The sequence below is a fragment of the Strix aluco genome, chromosome 4 (assembly GCF_031877795.1).
Source record: "Strix aluco isolate bStrAlu1 chromosome 4, bStrAlu1.hap1, whole genome shotgun sequence".
In the NCBI taxonomy this organism is placed as follows: Eukaryota; Metazoa; Chordata; class Aves; order Strigiformes; family Strigidae; genus Strix; species Strix aluco.
This window is the reverse complement of record NC_133934.1, coordinates 67,101,443-67,115,759: the sequence shown is the minus strand read 5'-3', so window position 1 is coordinate 67,115,759 and position 14,317 is coordinate 67,101,443. Positions and strand designations below refer to the sequence as shown.

The window sequence follows — 14,317 nt, the reverse complement described above, 5'->3', positions numbered from 1 at the left end:
GCCCCTGCCGCCACCCGAGCGGGATGGGGCCCGCCCTCTTCACGGGAGCGGGGCGGCGCGGCCGGCGGCGGCGGCGGTCGCCTGACAGGAGGCAGCAACCCTGACGGCAGGGGCGGGGCCACGGGGAGGTGTGGCTGGCGCGCGCGGAAGTTGCGCGCGGGCCACGTGGGGTGGGTGTGGCCGGAAGTGCGCAGGACCGGGGTGTCGGGGGGCGTGTGGGGGGGGTGGGGGCGGGCCGCCATTACGCGGAGCAGGAGCAGGCCGCGCGTCCCGGTTGTTGCGCCGCCACTGTTAGGCGGGCCCGGGCCTCGCGGGTCCCGAGCGTCGGCGGGGCCCTGCCCTGCCCGGCCTCTGGCCCGGCCCGGCGGGGAGCGCCGGCGCCATGGAGGAGAAAGGCTTCGCCAAGGAGCTGGACCAGTGGATCGAGCAGCTGAACGAGTGCCGGCAGCTGAGCGAGAGCCAGGTCCGCAGCCTCTGCGAGAAGGTGAGTGCGGGACCCGGGGGCCCGCCCTGGGATGGGCCTGGCCCGGCCTCGCCTCGTCCCTGGGGGCCTGGTTGCTCTCCGGCCGGCAGCGCTGCAAGCCGGAGTGGTTTGGCTCGGGCTTGGGGCTTGCGATACCTCGGCCCCGCTGCTGCGGAGCGGCGGGCAAAGCGTACCGAAAAATGGCAGTGGGAGTGCGTGGGGTGCCGTAAGGGGGGAAACAGGCTTGCTTCTCCTCGCTTTGCTCGCTGTGAGACCACCGTGCTGCCTGCAGGGTATCTGGATTGGCAGTCCACTTGTATTCAGTGGCGGTATATTTCTGCCGTCAAAAATGCCACGGTTATAGGATTTTTTTTCCACGCAAGACTGCCCTTGATAGTATGGTTTTTACCTTTTGGGTTTGTCTAAGTTGCGGGGGGGGCTCAGGGGTGGTGTGTGCAGGGAGAAATGCATTCTGACTTTCAGAGACCTCACATTGTACTTTTCCCTTGTGTCTCATAATGTGTAGTAGCCACGTACTAAAAAGTCAACCCTACATCAACGAGGCAACCTTCTGACATCTGATGTGTAATCTAGAAAAGCAGAGGGGGATAAGAGATAAGCTGTAGTGCCGACCTAAACAGAGGCTTACAACCTGCTGAGGGAGACTAAAATAGAATGAGAAATGGTTGGATAAAGGACACCATCTGCTATTTCGGCCTGTGGTTTGGACAGTCCTTTGGCAAATTCTTGTTTGGACTTGTTTAGTGTAGACTGTCAAGAGCCCCCCCTTTTTTTTTTTCTTCCCCATCAGGAGACCCGATCTTTAGACCTGTGTTGGATTTTGTCTGAGAAGTTAAATACCTCTGTGTGAACACTCCCTCAGTACTGCAATCTATGATTAAGTTAGGATTTTCTTTGGACTTGGCAAGCTGTGACAGTTAAAGGATTCAAGTGATAACAAATGTAGCAACAAAGATTATTCTTTCTATTTGCTTCTTATCTCAGTGTCCAGCAGAGACCATTGCTGTGCATCAGGTGGTCCAGAGAAGCTCTCAGCTTCCTTGCCTGAATGAACTGATAAATTATCAGGCACCGAGGGTAGTTAGTTTGGTGTTCCCTTTAGCATCATGTTGCTGATGGTGAACTTGGCACCATGATGTTATTACCTCTGTGTCTCGCTCAGTTCTCTGAGAAGTGGAATGTGTTTTTTGATGCCTGTTCACGGCAACACATTTTGGCCAGTGACTAAACATCTCAAGGCCAACTTCAGAAGATGCAGCTATTTTCTTCTAGCGGATCCTTGGTAGGCTACTGCAGTGATAAGATCTTAACAGTAGAGAGGGGCTGCACCACAGCCTTGTAGTGTGCCAGGGTGCTCATTGGAAAGGTAGGAGCCATTTGTTTGAATGTCACAGGCAGAGACTGTGCAGGACTCCAGGCTCTGGCTTCCTGGCAGATGCTTTCACCAGGGGTCCTGGCATTTAGCTAGCCCCCACCCAGCCTCTGTTTTCATTCCCCCTTTCCCTTTTTCATTCCATACTGGTGCTGTCTATTTGTTTCATGACTCTTTCTCCAGAGCCTCACCAGTTCCAAGGGAGCATGGTGAGGCGGTCTGGTGCTGCAGCAGGAAGCAGCAGTAGTGGCTTTGAAGAGTAGGTATATCTTGAAGAGTGAGTAAGGGTTTCTTGTGGCTGTGCTGTCTCCTGCATGAGGCCCAGCTAATAAGACTGAAAAAACTTATTAGCGTGATCTGTGCCCTGCTCCAAGCATTGCTGGTTGGAACTACTGTCCTAACCAGCAAGCTGTTTCTGTAACAATTTCCCTTCTTCTCTGGCTGCGTTGTTAATTAAGGAGCTGTGGCTGCTGTGTTTTGAGAAGCTGGAGGACAACGCAAGCAGATTGTGGCTGTATGTCAGGGCTCGCACAGTAAATAGAGAGAGTGGCAGCTCAGCGCATGGTGTTGCAGCTGGAGGTGAAGAGGGTCTTTGTCATCCGATGGCAGGTAGGAGCCCTGAACCAGTGGTGCATGGTGTGAATCAAATGTCATCTATCACAGCACCTCTTTCTTCAAGGGTGCTGGTGACTGATGGAAACAACTTGGGTATGAAGTAAATACTTTGCAATGCTCTTACTTGGCTTATTTTTAAATTTTTGGGGAGTGGTTGTATCATCCAGCTGGTAGTGGAAAGGAGCTTTACAAAAACTTTTGGGTGTGTGGGCTTGCTTTTGTGTGAAGCAGCCCTGCCAGAAAGCTGGTTTAGTTTGTTTCCTTGGGATAATATTTGGAGAAACCCTTACCAACCTTGTCTTGCTTCTTATCACTCCCTTTTGTGTCACTAATTTTTAAGAGGCCAAGCACAGTAGTACCTCTTGCATCAGGTTTACATTTGTGGAAGAGTTTGGTAGTAAAAAAAAAAAAAAAGTTTAAAACAAAATGGGGTGGGGGGGGCGGGGGGGGAAGGAAACAAATGCCAGACTTGCCTGTGTGGGTCACTCTTGTTTTGAACTGCTGGCATAATGGACAGTAATGAGGGAAAGATTGGACATAGCTAGAGTTGGTGAGGGTATACCAAATTATTCTGTACTCTGAAAGTGCTTGAAATTTGCACCTGTAAAAATCACGTTCTGTCTTCACCTGCCCAGTTACGACATCATTTTGGCAGCTAATCAGTCTCGTATTCTTCATGCAGTTAATCAAGATGTCATCTCAAGACAACATGAGAACACTTGTTTCCTGTTCTGCTGGTCTTTAAAATGAAATCTAGCTAAAATCATGCAGACATTTAAAGGATAATAGAAGGACAAACAATTATGATCACTGCTGAAGCTTGTAGACATGGAAAATGTTCCAATATGTTGGGAAAATGTGCGTCGGATGTCTTGCATCTCATACTACTTCTCTTAACATCATGGTCTTAGACTCTCTTTATGGCAGAAGGTTGTTAAAACATTTTTTGGCTCTCGTTAAATAGGCAGTGAAAAATCTACGGAGTTCTGCCTTGGATTGTGTCTGCACTTCATCAGAGGTGCCATGGCAGCTTTCTGTGCTGGTGCTAGCTTTGAAATTGTTAACTTGGGTATGGATAGCAAGGTAGTGCTGGCTGTATCGAACTGCCTTTGAACTTGCACAGGTTGTAAACTGTGTTTTGGACAGTTAAAGTCAGGCTAAAAGGCCAGGATTTATTTAATAGGAAGCACTTCCATGTTTGGACACGGAAATCTCTGAATACTTACGTTTTAAAGTTCAAGTCAGGTCAGCAAATGAATTCTGGTGCGGGTGAGGGAGTTGAGAGCCATCCTACTTATCCCAGGGAAAAGGTTTTTCTATCAAGGTAGTAAAGTGGGGTATGAAAGAAGGCAAGTAAAAGGCTGTCTCTTAAATTAACATAGCCAAGCAACCATCCATATAACCGTCTCTCTCTTTGTAGCTTCTTTTTTTCTATCCTTGTTCTTTGGATGTGTAAGAAGGGTTACAGTCTTGTTGCTGTGAGCAGCTTGAGATCTTTGTGTTGTGAAGTGGTGGGAGGAGAAGGATTCTAATCGCTAATGAAGACTTGTACAGTTATTGAATGGTAATTGTAAACTGACTATTCAAACCAAGCACCAGGAGCCGGTTGATGCTGTAGGGAGTATTGCTGTTACTGGCATGTACCTATGGTGCTTCTGCCCTCCGAGATCATTTCACCTAAGAATAATTTTAGGAGAATGAGTTAGCAAGCTCTTTTGCACTAATTGGTGAAATTAGTATGAGTGATGGAGCCAAGTAGCATTCTGGATGCTGTTCAAACCATAAAGTTCCAAATGTTATGTTCAGTCGTGTCCAGGAATATTTCGTCTCTCCAGTGATGAGGCTCATCCTGGGATGTGTTGGCACAGGTACCTCTAGGAGCACGTGTGCACCTTGACACCCTCTGTCACTCTTGAGGCTCCAGGGTGTCCTCTGCTGCCTTGTTGCTGAAGGGCAAGACAGCTGCATCCTTCTGGCTTCCATCTCATTTGGGGATAATAAAACTGGTTCTTGTTCAGGTCAAGCTCCTTGAGATTTTAATACGCTCAGCACACTTGTTGACATAGTAGTTTGGTGTGTCACAGCTGATGGAACGACAGTTCAGTTGAATCTTGATCAAACTTCATGGCTAGCTTCTCTGATTCCCAAAGTAAGAGCCTCTATGGGTCAAACTGAGCTCGTGAAGTAAATGAATCTTCCAGAAGGAGTTGAGTTTCCGTGCTCTCAAAGGATCTTCTATGCAAAGCAGGTGCTTGGGGTCTTTGGCTTTCTCTAGAGAAAGCAGAATGCTGAAAATCTGCCTCCTGGTTGGATCGTAATCCCCTCACCCATGGAATCAGCCTACACAATTGTCATAGACAAATCTGAACAGCATAATAGTTGATGTGGATTTGATTGTTAAGTCTCTCACGGAGGGATTAGTCTCCTGGTGATCCTGACGGCAGTCTCAAAGATGGCGTAGCATCTCAGGTTTCGGAGCAGCACATTAATGGGTTGTGTTCAAGCCCTGAGAACACTCGGTTTCCTCTTGCAGTGATAACACAGTAAATTAGTGGGATATGCATTCTCGAGCCTCTCTCCATGAAGATTGAGGACTGGACAACAGACAAGCTTGTGTAGCAGTCCATAGAGGTGATCTACAGAATCTAAAACTGGGAAAGAGAGGGGAGTTGAGATGATGAGTGAGCTCACAGCCAACAAACAGTCTACTCTTCAAAGTAATTTTGAGCACAGTCATGGTAACTATTGTGCTTAATGGAGGTTTATTTAATAAAAATACCTAAAAGCTGCTTCTGTTTATTCTGACCTGGATATGGTTTCATCCAAAACAATTGGGACACATGCTTAAGAAGCTGATAACGTCAGTCACTGTTTTCTGAAAACAAAGGTAGCTAAAATATGACTTCAAGTCATAGTTTTTTAACAGCCTTCTTAAGTAAATGATGATAATGCAGGGCAGCTTACTTGCATCAGGGGTTTTTATCCTTGCTTTGTAATGGTGCTTTTTTAAATTTTAAGTCTTTGACTTTAGCGTTAGCTCTGCACGGTGAAATATGCAAGCAGAGTGCACTGGTTAGTTGTTGCTTTTCTGGGTGGATTTAATTATTTTAAAGGTCTTGTTCTGCATTAGAAAGTCATGTGAGGGCAAACGTCTGTGGCCAGCTGAGCTCAGCTCCCAAGCCTGATTTGGACCAGCTCTGCAGTGTTAAAAGGACAGACTTAATCTATTAATGTGCATATATGTTTGTCTACTAAAAAGCTAAAATAGGCTACATAGTAACAGCTGGTAGGCAGCTTAAGAAGCTGCTGTTCTTCAGCATCTAGCTTCTCCTTTCTCATGAGGGGAAACTTCTAGATTCTCTTAGTACCAAAATTTCGGGGCTCGGGCTCGCCCACCTTCCTAGGATGCATTTAATGTGAGTATGTTTGCCCTGTTACTGTGCAAAAGGAGCTCGTCTCTGTTGCCTGTGCTGCTTTACCTCAGGATGGGTGCATGCATTTCCTGGGCAGATCGGAGAGGTGGAGAGTGCTGATGTGATTGAGACACTGGTAGGTGTGTATGGTATCTGTAGTGTCCTGCATCTTTTCCCCATAGGCTTGAAATAAGTGTGTTTCTTGTTATGCATCTGGGAAGGGAGCAGTATGCATGATAGAAAAAGGCAGAAAATAACTCACACCTTTTGTGGTTAGGTTAGCCCAGCTTACAACAGAACCCTGTTTGTTGCTTTGAGCAACAGTCAGAACACACTGAGCAGCGGTTTTGTGTCTGTATTTTATATTTGTGTCTCACAGAGGATAGAAGCTCTCAAAAGGTGCTGTAGATGCTTTTAAAGATTCTTGAACAAGATTAAGAGTACTACTATTTGCACTCAGACACAACACATCCAACAGTTTGCAGTCAGTTTAGAACTGCAAGGTAGACCCAATGTCATCGAGTCCATGTGCAGGATGTGTCTTTGAGGCTCAGGGTCACATCCCTCGGGTTACGTACTGTGCAAGGGCCACAGTATGCTGTCCAAGCTCTTGACTGCTTGGATTTTAGCTATCCTTTCAGAATATGTGCTTTCCCTAAAAGAGGCAAAGCAACTAACGTTTGAATCTGAAGACAGGCGTCCTCGGGGAGCCCACCAAGGGTGTCCTTGGTAAGCTGCTTCTTCCTGGTAGCATCAGGTGGGAGCTACATCATCCTGAGCTGAGGGAGGTGGTGATGAATAGCCAGATTGTTGCCTGCTGGTGACTCTTCAGCACTGGTGATCTTTAATCCCTTTTGTTCAGTACAGACTGAGCCTGTCTGTGGGTGTTCTCTGTGCTTCAGATGTGCCTGGAGCACTGACCTGCATCAGTTGATGAGCTGGAGGTAGCAAAACAAATGTGATATTTGATAACGATAATACGGTAATGCAGATAGGCTATGTTACATGGCTGTAATTAGCAGAGGAACTGCTGGGTGTAGAGGAAGAGATAACTAAATACAGGGATGCCATCCCTCCATCTGTGGTCATTTTGTTGCCAGCTGGGTACAGCCAGGGAAGCTGGTTGTGGTTCCATATGTTTAAATTGCCTCTGATTTTGCTTTTCCAGTTGTATGTGACCTGCCTTTAGAAGTTGTTAAACTGTTGTGCTTGGAAGAGGGTTGGAAATCTGGCAAGCAAAAAGTGCCCTGGGTGAGAGAAGTGCCTCTTGCATATACAGTGATGTTGTGTGCCAGGTTAGTAAAGCGAAGCTTAGGAATACTTGTTTTCCTTAGTAGCTTAAGCAAGAAGAAGAAATCTGCCCCACTGCAAGGGAAATATATTTGTTAGTTCCGTGTGTTCTGGGAGTGTGCAGAGAAGGTTCCCTTTCCTGACTTTCAGCTCCAGTCATCTTGTACTCACCACACTGTAGTCTGAAAGCGCAGTACCTCAGGAGAGCTGGAGCAGCCCCATCAACCCCTGGCACTGGCGCTCGTGTTGGTTATTGTTTGGCAGAGTAACACGGCTTGGCTCATCTGGTGCCGTACTGGTTGCCCAGCATTTCTGCCTGATGAGCTGCTTCATCATGTGCAGCCTTTCTTAACATCATCTCTGCTCAGCGATCACACGATGAGCTGGCTTTGTTGATACAGAACAAACATGCTGTTTTTAGTGCCGTTTCCATGGCACGGACCCACTGCTGCGAAATCCTGGTCTTGGGAGAGCACTTGAGGTTTATGGGTGTGCAGCGAGGTGGGGAAGCCTGAGGGATCCCAGAGGAGGAAGGCAGTGAGGAGTAGCTGTCAGTGCTGGCAGAAGAGTTGTTCCAGCCTGCTGCTGTGGTGCCAGTGAAGGTGGCAACGTGAGTGGTTCCACATGGCTGTGTGGGATTGAGAGCAATCCGTTGAGCAGCTGAAACAGTAGTTGGACTACAACGTGGCAGGAGGGAGTCTGTGTGCAAGTCCATCGTTGTAAGTCAGCTGACTTCTATCAGAAATCTAGGAGGTCATAGTTTTCCTACTAGTGTAACTATTGAATAATATCTAGCTTTATGTGTGCTTTTGCAAATAAAGTTGTTCAAAAAACCATAATAGTTGCCAGAGTGGTGTGCACTATCTCCTCAGGAATTTCTACCCTTACAGCAGATGACAAGAGTGTTGACTAATCTCTGTATGAGTTTCACACGAGCTCTTGCTGACAGGACATGGGATGGCCTGCAATACTGAGGGGACAGCTGTGGTTCTTGAGGTAAAAGCTTCTAGATATTGTGAAACTGAATAGCACTTGACTTTGGCAGTCAGATTAGAGTGCCAAGTGCTGGCGTAGTTCACATAGCAGAGACGAACAGACCTGAGCTTTACTGAACACGTACATGGAGAAATCCATCAAAATCTGTGTGTTGGTTGTGCTTTAGAAGATAATGTCTGCCCATGATGCTGAAGAAACTTACTGGAATAGTGCTTCATCTAGTCTGCACTTGAGAAATGTTTGGAAGAAGCGCAGGAATCATGGGTGAACCCTGGTGGTGTTGGAAGTCATATCCAGTGCAAGTCTTGAAGTTCACACTGCTTCATTTCAGGGGAGGCTGGGAATTAACTTGTTTAGTTACTTCTTTGAATTTGTTTGTCAGTGCTTGTAGTACAAGATCTTAATGACCTGGCCTCACAGTAGCAAACCTGCTTGTCTTTAGGCACAAGGATTTGTAAAATGCACTTTGTCTTTGCTTACCCAACAAACGGTTTGTCCAGTGGTCAGCTTGAGCTACTGGTGTGAAATCAGCTTTCCAGTGCAAATGCAGTAGAATAACATCTGCACCTGCTTATGGAGGAGCTTCCTATCTTTTTGTCCTAAATGTATTTTTCTTGCTAGGCTAAAGAAATTCTTACGAAAGAATCAAATGTACAAGAGGTACGTTGCCCTGTCACCGTCTGTGGGGATGTGCACGGTCAATTCCACGACCTTATGGAACTCTTTAGAATTGGTGGGAAATCGCCAGACACAAATTACCTGTTCATGGGAGACTACGTGGACAGAGGCTATTACTCGGTGGAAACGGTGACTCTTCTAGTAGCATTGAAGGTATGGTTTGACAGCTTTTCCACAGCAGCCTTGGGCAAAACTGTGCTTTTGAGGAGTTTTGAAAGAATTGCTTCTCCCATTGATGCCGCTGTTGGCTTGAGCTAGATGGATGTGAATTGCAGTGTGTTAATGGACATGTGCTATTCTATAACAGAGCTGAATGCTTGACTGCTCTTTGAAATACTCTATTACTATTTCTTTCCATTTTGATGGTATAATTTTTGTGTTAAAGAAGAGTTTTCTTTGTCAATAGGTGCGTTACCCAGAACGCATTACGATACTGAGGGGCAATCATGAAAGCAGACAAATTACACAAGTGTATGGCTTCTATGACGAATGTCTGCGAAAGTACGGCAACGCCAACGTCTGGAAGTATTTCACAGATCTGTTTGATTATCTTCCACTTACAGCTCTAGTAGATGGCCAGGTAAGCCTTGAACAAGGAAAACACTCCATTTCAGAGTTACGCAGACTGTATTGTCTGACCTCTAGATGAACAGTCTCAAAGAAGCTCTCTTGGCTTGTGATCTGGATTTTTTTAAAGCCCATGCACTTATTGTGGGTTTGGGGAAAAATTTAGTGAGGTGTTAATACAAGTTGATGGTGTGGAATGCTTTTGATTCTGCTGCTGAAAGAATGGTAGGGTATTGCATGGATGGTTCAGTTTAAATGACTGCTCAACAAGTGGGGATCCCCTTGTGATACATCAGATGTGAGCTGAGTTGTGGCTGTGAGGCAGGACATTCTTAAAATGGAAGGCATGGTATCTTTGCTGTTCTGATCTCTGTATGCAAGGTGTAGCCTTTTAGTTTTGTTTCCTTCTGCAGGAATTAAAGTTGGTTTCTCTGCTGTGAGGGTAAGATGGCTGTAATAGTAAAAGAATGGTAACAGAGTTAAAAACAGCTATTTCTGAGATCACTCTTCCCATAACAATATGCACTGAACAGATTGCTTTTTTTTTCCGTAACAGATATTCTGTCTCCACGGTGGCCTCTCTCCATCCATAGATACACTGGATCATATCAGGGCTCTGGACCGCCTGCAGGAAGTTCCACATGAGGTAACAGGAAAGGAAATGCATCATAAACTTAGATATCTCTTGGTGGAAAATACAATTTCACATTGTAATCCATTTAAAGAGACACACGGTTACACAGCAGATTATTGCCTTTCTAAGCTAGAGCAGATGAACATACATTTGGACAAAACACACAGAAGTCAATATGCTTTGATTACAGCAATCTACAGAAGGAGAGCTATGGGGTGTTCACAGCTGTTTTCCCCAAAATCGTGGGATTTTTTGACTGTCACACTGACTCAAAAAATAGTATTTGGCAAGGGAGGGTGTTTACTACCTTCAGTCTCATCAGAGACTTGCTTGTGAACAGACAGCCACCACATGAAGCCATGTTGTGTCACCATCCTTTCTCCCCAGCCAGTCCTTTCTTCTGTGGTGTGTAACCTTGTTCATCACTTCCTGGGGGCCTGAGATCAGGACTGAAGAAACTGTCTTCTGAGCTCCCAGGGTAGCAAATGGCTCTTCTATGTTGGAGTGATTGGGGCTTACAAATGGACTTGAATGTTCCCTGATTAAGATGAACCGCTTGTCCTGCAACCTCTTTGGTATGACAGGAAGAACAATGCAGCAAGGTCTGCCCAAGCCTTCCAAAAACCTGAAATAAGCTGTGTAAATTACTCTGAGAATTGGGCGGCTACCTGGTGGGACATCTACCTCTAGTTAGGTGTAATGATCATATTGTTGCTCTGGGGTTTTCCCGGTCCTGTGCTGCATATCTGTGTGCTGAAATCTGGCTGTCCTGAGGACCTCCACATGTAGGCAGTGTGTTCCCTACTGCAGAGCTCTGGTCAGTGGGTAGGAAACAGCAGCAGGGTTAGATAAATACAAGAGTGTCTTTCCTGCCCCTTCGTAGCTCAACAAGAAAAGTCACTAAGCTTCATTTATGACTGTTAGATGATGTACACTGGGATATTTTGGAATATGTCAGGTCCAACAATGGACTGTTTAGGAGAGGAAATTAAATGATTAATACCCTGCCAGAAGGGCAGCTGAAGACTTAACATCAATCTCTGAACAGTCACTTCGTAGCCTCCTATGGGTCGTTTCCCTTTCTTTATTGCAACTTGGCTTGCACCAGTGGACCCACTGTGTATCCTTGGATGTACATACCTTCTCACGTGGCCTTTTTTATTATACTCTGAGAGTCAGGAGTAAGAATGTGGATCTGCTCTCCATGCCTTCGTTTATCTGACCAGTTGAAGTGAAAGGGTAGGCGATGTGTGTGGAAGAGGAGGCGGGCATGGTTTTCTGGTTACATGGACTCCTTTCTCAGTCATCTGTTTACATATTAATTTCTTTGGGAAGGATGCTGACGGATACAGTGAGTAACTAGCCGGTTTTATGTGTGTTAGATAAACCCATGTGCTTTTTGCAGAGAAGGGCATGCTGGCAGTCCTTTTTCTGTAAATAAAATGTATTTTAAAAGTGGCTTTTTATAACAATCTTGCTAGTGATCTAATGAAGAACACTTAATCTTTTTCAAGGGTCCTATGTGTGATCTGTTATGGTCGGATCCGGATGATCGTGGCGGCTGGGGTATATCTCCACGTGGTGCTGGCTACACGTTTGGGCAGGATATTTCCGAAACATTTAACCATGCCAATGGTCTCACACTGGTCTCACGTGCTCACCAGCTTGTCATGGAGGTAGGGCAAGCACTCTGCTAGATGGGGCTAACAAAACATAGATGCCAATTCTTGTCTCCTCTGTGAGACTTTTGCTGATGGGTTTGCATGAGCTGACACCCAAATGTTATGCAGGTAAATACCAAAGAGGGACTTTAATTGTGTGAAAACAACCAGCAACATAAAATGATATGTGTTGACCTGTGATGTAAATAAGGGGGTGTTAATGCCCTTTCCTCCCCCTCCTCCAAGTAAGTTGCCAAAGGAACCCTGTCACACCCCATTTGTGGATGTAATAATCTCCTTACATGCTGACTGCTCTACTTAGGCTGCTGCTGCATTAAGCAGGCTGTCCTGTAATACTCGGCAGTCAGATGTGACAGGGATTAAGCCATAATTTTGGCTGTCGATAAGCTATTCTTGTATGTCTTGCTGGAAAAATGCCAGGTGGGTCAATGGAGCAGATGTATTTTTAAAATCTAGTTCAAGTTGATCCCTTCAGTAGTACTGTGTGTCAGAAGTCGCTTGCATCCAGTAGGCAAATTCTTGTTTGTGGTGGATGAAAGCTGAAGGCATACCTGAAAATCTCGAGGTTCCTTTGTGGTACAATACATCATTTGTACACAAAAATGGATAAACGCATGGGTGACAAATGGCTGATCTCTCTGTAGAGTGGTTGAAGCTGTTTTTGCTACATAACTACCGCTTGTTCTTGCGGTAAGAGTACTTCTTTTAAAAGGAAACATAGTCAGTTGGAAATACAAGAAGTCTACAGTTTCATAAATGCCTTGGATCATTTCAGGCCTTAAGAGGAACTTCAGATGGGCTGAGGTTTGAGGTTTAACAGAGACTTTTTTTCTTTTTCTGGCAGGGTTATAATTGGTGCCACGACCGAAATGTGGTTACCATTTTCAGTGCGCCCAATTACTGTTATCGTTGTGGGAACCAGGCTGCTATCATGGAACTAGATGACACTTTAAAATATTCCTTGTGAGTAACGTGGCTCTGGCTGTTCTCTCTTTCTAGCTGTTCTGTATTGTGAGGAATGTCTGATCCTTTCCAAAGGGCTGCTTTCGTGAAAAGCCAGCTCAAACCACTCTGGAATTAACGTCGTGTGCTCTACCTGCAAGAGCATCTAAAAATAAGTAGTGAGTTAAGCTCTTAAAAGCTTCTCTTGGGTACTGCATTATCTCCTCTTCCTGGTTCTCTGGAGAGTTGGAACTTCTGCATTTTCTTACTCCCTCTATTGCCCAAGCTTGATGGAGAGAGTAAAGACGGATTGATTTACATATTTATTTTCATTTTTGGTAGCCCTAGGCTTTGTGAAGACGGGTGAGAGAGTCTGAATTTTGCACTCAGCTGAGCTTGTGTGAAAGGAGCGATGGGCTGCTGAAGTGTTGGTGGTCACTGTGTAAGCAGCATTTTGAGCAGCTGATGAGTTTGAATGCCCACGGGGATGCTTGTTTTGGGACCTGGGACATTTTATGTGGAAGCAGATGGGATGAGCAAAGCAATAGCAACAGGAGAGCAAGTCTAGTATTTATTGTGGCACTGGGAAATACCTTGTGGAGGGGGGAAAGATGATCCCTTTTTCTTTCCTGCAGCCTCCAGTTTGACCCAGCACCTCGTCGTGGAGAGCCTCATGTTACCCGTCGTACCCCAGACTACTTCCTATAAACCTCTCCTAACCTTTGTAGAAGGAAGTACACCTGACATTTTAAAGAGCAACAATATTTACACGTTTCTGTAAGAAATCAGGGTTCGTCTCAACTTTAAAATCCCCATCATGGACCAAAATGTGCCATACAGAGGACAAAGAGCGTTTAGCACAACTTGAGACTGAATTCCTTACAACACTATATATATCCTATACCCATCAGTCCAACAGTCAGTTTGCCTGCTATATTTGTAGTCATTGTTTTCTTCTGGACTGTTCAGAGAGGAAAAGGTAACTCTAATAACACTTTCATCTCCTTTGATGCTTCTTTGTAAAATTTTAGTTCTCGTGTTTAACTGGCATGAATTAGAGTTTATTTTTGAGGGAAATGCACACTAACTTCTTCCCCCACCACTCTTTTATTTTATTGAAAGACCGATCGACTTAACTGGAGAAAGGAAGCAATTCCTGCTTGGGAGTACGTTGTCATAACACGGATAAAAAGTGTTCCCTTTTTAGCTCGATTCCCGATCTGTGTTGATCCTGCCTTTTTTTTCCCTTTTGTTTTGGTTTTGTTTTTGTTATTTTCCCTCACCCCTCTGTATATTTGTCCTGGAAGTGCTTGCAAACCCTCCTCGCTGTACCTGAACCAATAAACTTGCCATTGTCAGCCCCAACCCGTGGTGCTGTGCTGGGGGCGGGGGGGGGGGGGGGGAGGGAGGAGGGCGGGGGGGGGGGGGGGGGAGGGAGGAGGGCGGGGGGGGGGGGGGGGGAGGGAGGAGGGCGGGGGGGGGGGGGGGGGGAGGGAGGAGGGCGGGGGGGGGGGGGGGGGGAGGGGGGGGGGGAGGGAGGAGGGCGGGGGGGGGGGGGGAGGGAGGAGGGCGGGGGGGGGGGGGGAGGGAGGAGGGCGGGGGGAGGGGGGGAGGGAGGAGGGGGGGGGGAGGGGGGGAGGGAGG

General features: G+C 46.3%; 1 protein-coding gene across 1 annotated transcript; it reads left to right on the top strand.

Moving 5' to 3' along the window:
• Positions 1 to 234: 234 nt before the first annotated feature.
• PPP2CB (protein phosphatase 2 catalytic subunit beta) lies at positions 235 to 14,038 on the top strand. Its single transcript, XM_074823440.1, has 7 exons — positions 235 to 484; positions 8,792 to 9,001; positions 9,255 to 9,428; positions 9,972 to 10,061; positions 11,564 to 11,725; positions 12,576 to 12,694; positions 13,309 to 14,038. The coding sequence occupies exons 1-7, from the start codon at positions 383 to 385 to the stop codon at positions 13,379 to 13,381; spliced, it is 930 nt and encodes a 309-aa protein (XP_074679541.1). The 5' UTR covers positions 235 to 382; the 3' UTR covers positions 13,382 to 14,038.
• Positions 14,039 to 14,317: the final 279 nt, after the last annotated feature.